The following is a 12,259-nucleotide window of genomic DNA, read 5'->3' on the forward strand; positions in this document are numbered from 1 at the left end:
TCACTGTCTTATAAATCTTTCTCATAGCCTCAGCCAGTTTGGTCTGTGCTGTTATTAGCATTCAGATAAACTGCATCATGCTGTCTTTCTCCTTCTCTTTCTCCTTGTTTCTCCATGTTGACAAAGGAGGTCCAACTGAGAGACTTGGCAGGAGATGCAAGGGAGATGAGGCAAAAACATGCAGCGGACCAATAGGAGATTAAGTGTTTTGAAGTTGCCTTGAAAACCTCCCATAGTGTTCCCCTTAGGAGCTGACTCCATTTAACCGATAAAACCAGAGACCTCAAGTTCACTTGGTAAAGGATCAGCAAGCACACAGAGAAGACAGTTATGCTCACACAGATATGCTTTGTGTTAACCAAACCCAAGAAGAGCATAGTTTTCTTGGTTTTGTACGTATGAGTTTGTGTGTGTGAGAGAGAGGGAGAGGTGGAAAGAGAGACAGAGACCAAACTCATAAATAGCAGTTATATGTTTATGTATGTGCATGTGTTTTGCATCTGTGTGTGTGCGTGATCATGTTGACCAAACCCACAGACAGTATGCTTGTGTTTGAACAGATCCGTGTGTCCGTGTGTGTATTTGTACGCGTGTGTGTAGCTATTTAAATTCATGTGTTTTTGGGTTTGTGTGTGTCTGTGCACATGATGGTGTAGACTAAACCCAAGACAGCATGAATAGAAAATCCACAAAAAGTATTTACAAATTTGTTGGGTTTCTGTGTGTGTGTGTGTGTGTGTGTGTGTGTGTGTGTGTGTGTGTGTGTGTATGTGTGCCTTCATATGCCTGCTGCTGTGTGAGAGAGTGTGAGATAGCAAGGAGCACTCAGTGTTCAGCCAAGGACAACAAGAAGTTCCTTTTGGACAGAGGAGGCAGTCATGAATCAGGTGTGATACCTGTACCCAGCATCAGCAGAATGCCAAAACAAACACACCCAAAAGTGGAGCCGCGCTGTAGCTCAACTTCTCTCGGCATGGAAGTAATTTCCGAGGTGTTGAAGTTGTCACTTTTCCTTTGCTATTAAAAACACATTCATCTGAGCTCTCACACAGAAACGCTACTATTTCATACAGGCATCACCCCGCAACAGGCTCTGTAGAATTACCAGCTCACATTTGTGGAGCACTGAAATTTGCGTGTACATGTTTGGCCAATAATGATGGGCACACCAACTCCTCCCAGTTCAGACGACTTCAGTTCTTCACACAATGTTTGTGATTTTTCTGGTTGTTCAAGTCGCAGCAAACTTCTGGTCTCTTCCAGCTGACTGCTCTTTGGCTTCATGATGAGAGGGTATGACAGTTTCTCTAGAGGTAACAAAGTAACCAAAACATTCAACAAACAAGTTCAAATGAATCATTTCCCACATATTTTCCAATCACACTGGAGCACTAAAAGCTGTTAATGGAGTCATGACAATGAACTTACTGTGCTACTGTAGACATTATCCTCATAATCTTTAATCACAATGCAAATGCCAGGTGCTTATGCCAGGTTCAGGTCACGTCATTAAGACCATAATTAGGAGCAACCAAGTCAGAAAAAATTAGCCTCCTAGTTTTAATTCTGACTTAGAAATACTGCAACAATATTTCCCACATGGTGAAAAGAACTACAGAAGTGTCAAAAAAAAGACAAAATGGCTGCAAAGCCAGCATCACTGGCTGTTACATCTAAATAAAATCAAATATTATCACTAATATAATCAATTCAGCTTATTTAAAAGGAGGCATACACTATTATTTCAATCTGGTTTCACTTACTAACAAACCACTCCAAATACATAATACTGCAAAAAATGGCTAATTGAGGATTTTTAAATTCTGCTTAAGGCTAGCAGTGGGGTAATGGAATAACGTGTGAACACTCCCAAGTCAAAATAGGTTCTCCTGTTTTTCCAATTTTGTTGACAATGGTGCATTACTTGTCCACTTGCCATCTGGATTTGGATCAAAGAACAAAGATGCAGCTTGTAAAACAGACTGGAAACTCTCATTCATGATACACTTTTTTTTTTTACTGGTAGCAAAAAAGACTGTTTTAAGAAACAGATGTGTTTTCAATACACAGTTAAGTTTTTTTGAATGACATGACAGGATTTTCAAGTTTTACACCAATTACGTTTGACAAAAACTGTGGCTTATTTCTGTGAGTCTAGTGTATTCATTATTGCTCAAGTGATAAAACTGTGAAAATGATGAGTACATATCAGTTATCTGAAAATTTTGTAACAAATTCACTAGTTGAATTATATACTGCTGCAATTTAGATGCCATTTTTTTATTTAGAGTACTGTGTTCATTTCAGAGTAGTGTATCTGCATTCACTTATATCCCTAACAGACGCAGTGACATGTTGAGTTCATCAGTACATACATGGACATGCCTAATAATGATGTAACAGTAATCTGGTCTATCCATGTATAATTGTACTTACCAGAGCTGTGATTTCACATTGTCAGGACTGATTTGCAACTCGAGTTGTCTCCAGCTGGTGTTTCCGTGTGTCTGTGTGACTACAAGCAACTGTACTGATTAATGAGTCAGTCTGTACATAAGACCTGTGTGACAGTTATAGGTTCAAAGCTGATGTGAGTTGCTGGGTTTACAAGGTAGGGCAAGGCCAGCCGGGTGTTGACCCACTGTGGGGCTGTATGAGTCTGGACAGGCAGCCCAACCGTCCCCATCAGGGGTGGCCTAGCGGACAAAGCCATTTTAGTGGGGAGGAGGTAAGTGTTGAGTTTCAGTGTCACGCAGGGGTAACTCTTGCAACTACACTCCTCAACCCCTGCCCTCCACACCGTGCCTCCCTCAGTACCAATATCCATTATGTCCCAATAGACGCCTCACTCCCTTTCCCTCCCCCATTGAGTTCTAGCTGCCATCTCATGGCCCAGTGCGCTCCCCGACTGTTCTTACTCTATTTCACTGCTGTAAATGTCACCTGAGTTACTCTCTCTCTGCTTTCCACAGAGGGCCCTTTATTTGCCACCCTTTTAAAAAGACCCCCGCTCACATTTCATGTTTTCTCATTTTAACTACGTGCCAGAGAACCCCTTTTCCTCCCTATTCACTCAGCCATACGATAACACTCGTAATTTTTTCTGTGAATGCCAGAATGTCTTTCCCTGTGTCATATTTTTGTTTTTTTACTTTTCTGTTCAAGGATTTATATAGCTCTGGTGTTGTCTGTATCTCAGTAAATACACTGGACAGCTAGGGTGAGTGTTCACATGTGCGTCTGAGGTTTTTCACAAATCCAAATTTAAGCTAACTGCTAGTTTATAGCTCTTAAAGTCATTTGTAGGAAAGACAGCTTTAAACAAGTATTCCCACTCATAAGACAGTTTTGGCAGCTAGGTCCACTCATAATAGCATGCAGTCGTGACAATGAATGGTGCAGAAAGAAAAAAAATGATACTAGAATGAGCATGTAAGTACTCAGGTCGTGTGATGATGTGGAATTTTACAGCTGTGTAACATGCCAAAGTTTAAGATCAGATCCAAGTAGATGTTGTTCTATGAATGGTTCATGCTGGAAAGTTCACTTCCTCTGGTATCTTATAACACAAAATGCAAATCTCTTGTGTGTTCAGACATACCTAACATTTAACATTACAGTATGTCTTTGAGTTCGGAAGGAATTTGGGCACAAGGCCCTTAGCTCATTAAACACTTATGATCTTGACTGAACGCAATACATTCACGCTTGTTCCATGATGCAAGGTCCATATTCTGTAGGTACCATGAAAGGCCTCGTCCGACAGTGATGACAACCTGATTAATGCCCACCTCCGTTCTCACTCACACACTAACTTCACACAGCAAGTCTAAGTGGCTTGAAGAAAAGCTGAAGAAAGCTGCCAACAGGACCAACAAAAAAGTAGCCAGTGTTCATCTGATGATAAGATTCTGTTTGACTTTTGCCAGAATATTGAACTCAGCATTCTACTGAAGTGAATACTGAGGAAATTTAGGCAAGGTTTGGTTAGTTGTATTATTTCAAAGGTTATTTCTTTGGTGTTAACTTTTTTAATTAGAACTTCTATAAACTAAACACTACTGAATTGGTGTAAATTATTTTTCTGATCTCCCAATCAGTCTTGTTTACTTTTTACCTCAGATAGAGATTTCCTATACCATATCTTTCCAATGCTTTCCATTTTTAGAACAGTATTATCAGTTGCAGAGATTTGAAACCTTTCATAATAGGTAATCCTTTGGTAGTTGTCACATTGCCCTTGATTGTGTGTTCAATGACAGAAACTTGAAACTTGGCTGCTGAAAAAGTATTAGAAAGGTATCTTGCTTCACAATCATACATATAAAACAAGAAAAAAGGGAGCACATATGCAGGGACGTAAGGGAACAATGTGGATTTTGTAGCTTCATGAATACCTCTGCTTCAGTTGGATTAAGGAGCTTGTTGCAATTCTTGCAGTTTGGAAATTGCAATTTGTTTTAGCTTAAAAACACTTATTTTGTTATGATATGATTCTGCAGAACTGACAACAAAATCTCACATTTAATACATAAAACAGTTCCTCTTGCGGAGCTTCATTCTGACTGTGCTGCAAGTATCTCACCCTGACATAACATCCACACTAATAGTTATCAAGTGGGAGTGAACAAAAAAATGTCAGGAAACACCAAAACAGGCCCAGACATGTAAGGTATATCACCGAGGATAATTTTTCTCTAAAGCATTAAAGCAATTTGTGGTCGATTCATCCCTCAACAGTCAAATTGAGCAGGTGAAGAGATTCTGTGATGTGACGGAAATCTTTCACCTCTAAAACCGCCTTTGTTCACCTCTAAACCTTCAATAATCTTCCATAGGCTGCAATAAAGGAGCCTGTGTGGAGAATCAAGGGGTTGCCTGAATCTAGTGCGCTAGGGGCCAAATGTCAGTCAGAGTAAGGTTGGCATGTCGATGCCATGCCAGTCCAGTTCCATGCCAATACAAACTATCGGGCCACATAGACAAGCCCCTTGACAAACTGCTCCATACTGCCAGAGTATCTCCGCTCTCCCAAGTCTCATGGCAAACTGAGGATAACTTAATGGAAACCAGGGATTAAACCTGCACTTCTGTGTTTTTCTTTCTCCATCTATAATTTTATGTCATCATGAATTTAGACGTGTCAGCAACACACCTTTTAGAACCTTCCAAAGTTCACATATGTAAAAAGTTTCTTCAACATCTTCATCATGGGAATAAGTATTTTCCTTGTGTTTTACAACCATGTATTTAATGATGCTACAATGTTAGCATTTCCCTTTGATATTTTTACAAATCTATGCGTAATTTACATCAGACGCCTTATTATACGCTCTTAATCATGTAAGTCATCATATGAGTATCCAAAATCTCTTAAAATGTCATGCATCTCAGTCGGCTATGAAGTACTGAAAAAGTGAAAGGTTTATTGCTCATCTGTACCAATGCAAATACAGGCATGTAATGTAATGTACTGTAATGTAAGAATAGTATATTGCCAAATTTTTATTCATCATTCATACTATGAAGAAATTATAACCTCAACATGGCAGTGATGCAGTATTTGATTTGTGTCTGTTGCATTATTTGTGTGTTGTGCCCTGCATGTCTCACACAAAGAGTTTATTAAAGCAAGTCGAGCAGTACGGCTTCCCTTTCTGCTCCTTGAAGATGCCTTGACTGAGCTGCCGCAGACAGAAGGCACACACAAAGTGCTCGGGGTGAAACTTGCGATCGAGTGCAGAGATGCAGCGGCTCGTGATGGGCTCACCACAGCCGCCGCACAGAGTGCCCTGCCTTGCGTGGAAGTGCAGTGAGCAGAGGGGTCGACCGTCCAACTCCATGAAACAGCCGTCAGTGAAGGGCCTCAAACAGTCCTGGATATCAAGACAGAAGAGGAAGATAGGGGAAGTGATGTGGGAAAAGTTGGAAGACAGGAGGGAGGATAAAGAGAGGCAGGAAAAACAGTTAGAGGCGGTAACATGGAGCAGGAAGGATAATAATGTAACATTTGGATAAGATTGTTTGCTTTTAAAGGACCATACTAGTGATTTTTCACGATTTAGCCACATTTATACTAATATTACTGTTGATCCTTTTCCAAAGTGGACCATAGCTTTAGTACTGTACGAAAATTAAACATTTTTGAATAGGTAATCGGCGAACAAATATATATTTTCACGGTTGGATGATCAAAAATTGAAAATTCAGGTGCAAGCAGGGATTGTTTCCAAAACCTGACCCCTTCACGGTGTGTTCACAGACATGCTGACAGAAATATTTGAAGGTCAACTGCAGAAAAAGCATTCATAAGCAATCTGGCTGCTAAATCAAACGTTTAAGACAAGCAAAAATGGAACATGGATGTCATGTAAAGGATAATGAGAATTTTGGTAGCCTCATGCATTAAGTGGATGCTGTTCTAATTCTGAAATGTTGGATACCAGAGTGCCTTTGGTTGACTAATAAGTAAAATTAAGTTCAAATAAATTAGTCCCTGCTCAAAATTGTACAACCAGTTTTACAAAACATGAATTTAATGTTCACTGTGATGAATTAACTCCATCATTGTAATTTTATAATCTATTAAAACAAATGGGAAAAAAAGAGAATTTCAGCTTTGTTTCTGTTAATAATCCATTAATAACTGCTAAAATATAAACTAAATGGGTCTGTACACCAGTGAAGCTGCATATGGTCCTGTAGTTGATTACAGACATTTCTCTTGGCAGACATTTTGATTTGTCAAAGCAGCAAAAGCATCACTATCACCTGTGTTTAACAAATCAAAATGTCGCCTGTGAGAAGGGCCTGTTTTTTTCAGTGCTGGTGACAAGTGTTTCTTAAAACTTAATGAGGCTAAAACTATATTATGTTTGATGATTTGATGAAATCAAGATGATTACTGTCAAAAGTTTCTCTAATAATAATTAGCTGACTTTTGATGAGAATACCACTGTAGTCTGTCAAAATTCAGCAACAACTGTTCTTCCAGAGGAACCTAAACTCATTTGAGGTATGTAGGAAGCTAATGACTCTCTTCTGAACCAGTATGGTTTCTTGGTATGGAAATCTCTTTACCGTTTACAAGGCCTTAGCACAACTCTGTGAGAATGACCATCAAGATCAGAGGTGCTAAATTTTATGAACTGCCTCATTTATGAGCAGGAGGTTGATTAAAAAGGCTCAGCCACTTTGGAGTGTCCACTTCATCCTCTTAGTGGAGTGTTTGCTCCTGCCCTCCAGAGTTAGATTTAGGCTAACAAGGGCTGGGTAAAACTATGACCTTGCTGATAATGACTGCTCCATATAAAACAATGTTTAGGTTCTGTGCTAATGGTGAGGCATATAACTGCAGTAATGACTGTGTTAGGTAGTCGTGGTTGGATGTATTCCATATTTTATGTGATGCTTTTACTTGTAATTTTGAGCGATACGTATTAAGAACAGTGTATTTCATGTATTTCATGTTCAGGTTTATGGGCACTGCATTTCTGCAAGACTAACTTTTGAGGGACCTTAAAATACTCCCGTTGAAGTTACTACCTTATATCAGAATATCCCTACTGAGAGCATTTAATCTTAAACAATTTCCTATGTAAAGCAGAAGTATAGCGGCACACTGAACCATTTTTGACCAGATGCTGCATACAGGAATGGGTTTGAAGAGAATGTAAAAGATAACCACATTGAGGAATATGGTTTCCTTGATTTATTTGCATCATTTCAACCGCATTGTATTCATCAGGCATACGGTTTTCATCAGCCCTTGTGGTCAAAATGTTGCAAATAAAGCAATTGTGTGGGTATCTTTCTCATTTATTCTTTGGCTTATGTGCGAGCCAGAGCAGTGTGTGTGGTCTGAGGTAAGAGGCTCACTGCGCAGACGAAGCACTGTGAGTGCCAGGTGCCATTGGCTGCAGTCAGGTAGTTCTCCTTCACTGACTCCCCACAGCCTGAGCACTTTGGAGCAAAGAGGTGGTAGAAGTCCTTGCAACAATATGGCTTCCCATCCTTCTCTAGGAAACCTAGGACAAATATGAGATATGTAAGAGACATTGCAAGTGATAATGCATTCAATTGTTTGCAAATGTTTGTTGAAGTTTTGGTTTCAAGTAAAGAGAAATGAATGCACAAGCCTGTCACCTTCGGGTCCAAACAGGCCTCCACAGTGTGTGCAAAAGAAGTGCTCGGGGTGCCAGGTCTGGTCCAGGGCTGTCAGGATGTTCTGGTAAAAAGAGCCAGGTATAGTAATATTACATGCTTTTACTTCCTTTAAGGATTAGTAAGGTTTTTCTGATCTCACATGTGCAGATGTCAGGAAGCACAAAAATGTGGATTGTAAAACACATATAGTGAATCATGGGAGAAATTGCATTAGTTGACTAGTATACTGAAGACTGTGGTCTTCAGTATACTGTAACATCAGTCTGCAGAACAGTATGGTTGTGTTTTATTTATTAAGATGACAAATTAGTGTATGGATCTAAAAACAAAGGGATAGCTGAAGTTATATGAGGCATTTAGGTATAGGAGTTCTGAATAGTTATTTTGTGTTGCCAAATATTAACCACTTACTTCATAGTTAAATGGCCACAACACACATTTTCCCTGTCAATTTTTTTACTTCACGTAGAGATGATTTTAACACCTTGGTTTTATCTTTGTTTTTTCTTCCTATAACCATGATATGATCATAAATGAGTCGATTCCTTCTCACCTGCATAATGGGCCCCTTGCAATAAGCACAACGAGGAGAAAAGATGTGATGGTAGTCTTTGTCACAGTACGGTCGTCCTTCTCTCTCAAAGAAGCCTGTGGTGCTCAGCTCTTTCTTACAAACCACACACACAAAGTGTTCAGGGTGCCACACTTCGCCCAGTGCTGTGATCATCTGGAGAAAAGCAAAAAAATAAATGAAGTCAACTAGAGAACAAGCAGCAAGCATCTGTTTCATCTTGTCTGAACACCAAAATGCTAAATTCTCTTTTTTGTCCTGAAAGTACAGATATATAAAAATAACGTCTTTTTTGTAATGCAGATTTCTAAATCTGCATTACATGTATCTTTCAACAGCATACATACAACACAGGTATCTAAATGCTTGCCCATTTGTTTTATGTGACATTTTGTACCTTTCCCACAATGCATTTGTTGCAGGAAGCACAGTGGCCCTTGGCCGTGGTGCGCACGCCAATCTTTGCCAAGTCAGAGCTCAGCCCTCCCAGCAGGTCATCTATAGTATCTGTTTTCTTGCTCGTGGTGGAGGCCTTGGCATCTGAACCTGCTGTGCTGCTGCTGCTGCTCTCCTTGCTCTCCTTTGGCCCACCTTCTGTTTTCCTTTTCACAGACTGCTTCTGTGTAAGAGGTGGCGGGGTTGTTGAAGACGCTGCATCCTAAATGATGATACAAATAAGCACAAATATCTATTGCTTTTAGCTATATAGTTGATAAATAATTTTTTTTATAGGTCGGTGCTAAACAATGCTCCTACACTGAAACTCTATGTCTTGAGGTTGCGCAATGTTGAGATTTGTACAATGCTGCCCTCTGTTGTTAAACGTGGTTAATTTCTATCATGTTTGAAACATTTCTTAAGTGTAGATCCACTGCCCTCTACCATTTTCACCAGCATTTCCTGTGAATTATTCTTTTACATGCAGAAATAATAAAACTTAGAATTTTGATCCTCATTCAGAAAAGAGAGTCAATACCAGTTTCAATCATTTTTGGGCATGCACGAGAGGACACTGTACTGACCCCTTCTCCCAGACCCATCAGATCTTGCAAGATGGAGTCCAGCTCCTTAATGGATGACTCAGGGTCCGAGGAAGCTGCCACGGGAGCTGGGAGTTCACTAAAACCCAGAGAGAGGCAAATTAGACATTAGAGCATAATATCTCAAATTCTACAATCAACCTCCAATAACACTGAATGTCCCATGACTAATTTATATTAAGGGTACATTTTTGAAATTACGTATTGCTCAAGTGAACTGTGTCTCTGAACATAATCCAGGGTTGATGACTTTTAACATTGTGTAATGTGGCGTTATAAATTTTAAGGAAACCCTCAAATCAGTAATAATAATACAAATCTACCATACAGAACTAGGCAAACAGTAATGCTTCAATTTCAATTTGTAATTCTGTTCTTATGTGAGACATGTCAATAATCTTATAAAAATAGTCCTGGCATAATAGTAAAGTTCAAAGTAGACAGTTACTAAGCCACTAAGATGTGAAATAACAACCTGGAAATACTGTACAATGAATTTCAGGCAATTTTCTGTCTCCTCTACACTGTGTACACAATAATGTGAACCAGGGGTTAACAGGAGCCTCAAGCCTGTGGATCACCTGTAGACATTTGAGCAGGCAGAGCCTTTTTCTTTCCTGATAAGCCCAGCATAGCCTGCATCTGGCACCTGCGGAGACACAATCGAAATATCCTGGAGTTTCAGTGACTGAAGCACCAGGTTAGTGTGATCATCTGATTTGTTGAAAAACATTCTTTCTGTCAGGTTCCAATATGCAGATGTTAACTAGTCGACTGGCTGGTTGAGATTAAATTTTACGTTCGACTAAAGCTGGAATTGGTGATGTTATCCTATGATAGTTATGGTACAGTATAGGCTTATAATTTTAGTGGATTTGTCTTCACCTCTCCATCAGATTTATCATTCCTCCTGTTTTCATTGACACTCTCTGAATCCGCTGAATTCAGGGACAGCTCTTCCAACAGCAAATCTGTGGCGGGATATAGGCCATAAATCTTCCAACCACACATATAAATACTCATGCAGGCCAGCATGCTTATACGGTACAGAGTTCACACAACCACTAAAGCACATGATTGTTTACTGTTAAAGCAGAGGATGTGGAGCACTTTGCCGAGTGAAATATTTCCTGTGAAGTGAGATAGAGTGCACCTTGATGAACAGATTAAGATGTTAGGTTGCTTCATGCAAGTCAGCTCCCTCCGGAAGTGATGGTACAACAAGTTGCAGAAGTGAAACTTGAACTAATGTTGTAACACTCCAGTGACAAATATTTACCCACATTCAAGTCTCTCCTCCACACAATGTTAACCCACATATATAAGAAAATGGGAAGATCTTTGTATGTATAAAGTATTTTATGCAGAAGTAGACAAGATGGTGGTTGAAAAGAGAAGGGAAAATGATTCGCTTTTCGCACTGCTGTCTTTGAAAATCCGATCAGCTTCTCCCCAAGTCTTCACATCTCAGAAAAACTTACTTTTACAGAGTAGTGAAATTTAAAATAAAAATAAAAAATTGTATTTCTCACAAGACACAAGTTGTAAGTTTAGATGAGCAACAAAGTCTTATCTTTTATCTGATTTAATTTGATTATGATTTAAGAGTCCTGGGTAAAATGTCCGTATAGATTATAAAGAAAAAATGACACAATTAAAAATACAATACAAAACAAAAATAAGACATAATAAATTTAACGAGATGGTGTACAAAACAGTGGCAAGATTAATTCATACTTATCAAATTACTTACAACAATCTGCATCACCAAGTATACTATATACTGCTCTTAGAGTGTACTACATGAGAGTCATAGAGCACATAAGGTACTGTGATATTATGCCATAATCAGTCCTTTATTTCACCTTTAGTTTCCAAATCAGTTGTAAATCGTAGCACATTGAACTGATGAAATTATAAGAATAACACAGTCTGTCCACTGATCAGTTTGAGGATGATAAAAAGTGTAAAACACAAACTGATAGAAAGTTGTCTTACCGAGCTCATCCATGTTGGTTCCTGCTCTCAGCACAAAACCTACTTGAGTGTGAGTGTGCGTTTTTTGCTGCTGGTTAGTTACTAAGGTAACCAAGCCTAATTTCTCATCTAGTCGAAACCTTTACTTCCTCTTACAAAGGTTTGTGTTCATTTGTTACTGGGTCAAAACAAATCCATCTTTAATATGAAATGTTGCTGTTTCCTGGTGAAGAGGAAACCACAAACAATTTCTTAAGTGTAGGTGAGATACCAAACTAAAAAAACAACTGTCTTTTGTGCTTCTGTTGTTAAATGTGTGCAAGTCTGACACCCATGTTACAAACTGTTGATTGTATTTTTATGTATATATTTATGCATGCATGATAACACACTCACAGTATTGGAAACATTAGCGCCACTTCAGAAGACTGTACGTGTTTATAAGGGAAGGCATTTATTTGTGCAGTATTTTACAAACAGAAGGAACGTGAAAGTATTTCACATA

At 39.1% G+C, this 12,259-nt stretch overlaps 1 protein-coding gene across 3 annotated transcripts; it reads right to left on the bottom strand.

Annotated features, from left to right (window-relative positions):
• Positions 1–1,608: 1,608 nt before the first annotated feature.
• lpxn (leupaxin) lies at positions 1,609–11,923 on the bottom strand. Of its 3 annotated transcripts, none has more exons than XM_040129533.1 (9): positions 11,776–11,923; positions 10,663–10,748; positions 10,359–10,465; positions 9,760–9,856; positions 9,135–9,395; positions 8,720–8,893; positions 8,146–8,227; positions 7,879–8,027; positions 1,609–5,876 (listed from the first exon to the last, which is right to left on the bottom strand). In XM_040129533.1, the coding sequence occupies exons 1-9, from the start codon at positions 11,786–11,788 to the stop codon at positions 5,610–5,612; spliced, it is 1,236 nt and encodes a 411-aa protein (XP_039985467.1). In that variant the 5' UTR covers positions 11,789–11,923; the 3' UTR covers positions 1,609–5,609. The 3 variants fall into 3 exon arrangements, with proteins under 3 accessions (XP_039985467.1, XP_039985468.1, XP_039985469.1); XM_040129534.1 differs by having other exon boundaries at positions 10,359–10,426; positions 11,776–11,922; XM_040129535.1 differs by lacking the exon at positions 10,663–10,748 and having other exon boundaries at positions 10,359–10,426; positions 11,776–11,922.
• Between the last annotated feature and the right edge of the window lie 336 nt (positions 11,924–12,259).

The sequence above is a fragment of the Xiphias gladius genome, chromosome 6 (genome assembly GCF_016859285.1).
Source record: "Xiphias gladius isolate SHS-SW01 ecotype Sanya breed wild chromosome 6, ASM1685928v1, whole genome shotgun sequence".
Classification (NCBI taxonomy): Eukaryota; Metazoa; Chordata; class Actinopteri; order Istiophoriformes; family Xiphiidae; genus Xiphias; species Xiphias gladius.

Excerpts from the sequence above, each read along its gene's own strand:
- lpxn (XM_040129533.1), bottom strand. Across the intron at positions 10,466-10,662 it reads ATGATAAATCTGATGGAGAG|TCACTGAAACTCCAGGATAT; the intron begins GTGAAGACAAAT and ends CTGGTGCTTCAG. Across the intron at positions 8,028-8,145 it reads AGGCCTGTTTGGACCCGAAG|GTTTCCTAGAGAAGGATGGG; the intron begins GTGACAGGCTTG and ends TATTTGTCCTAG.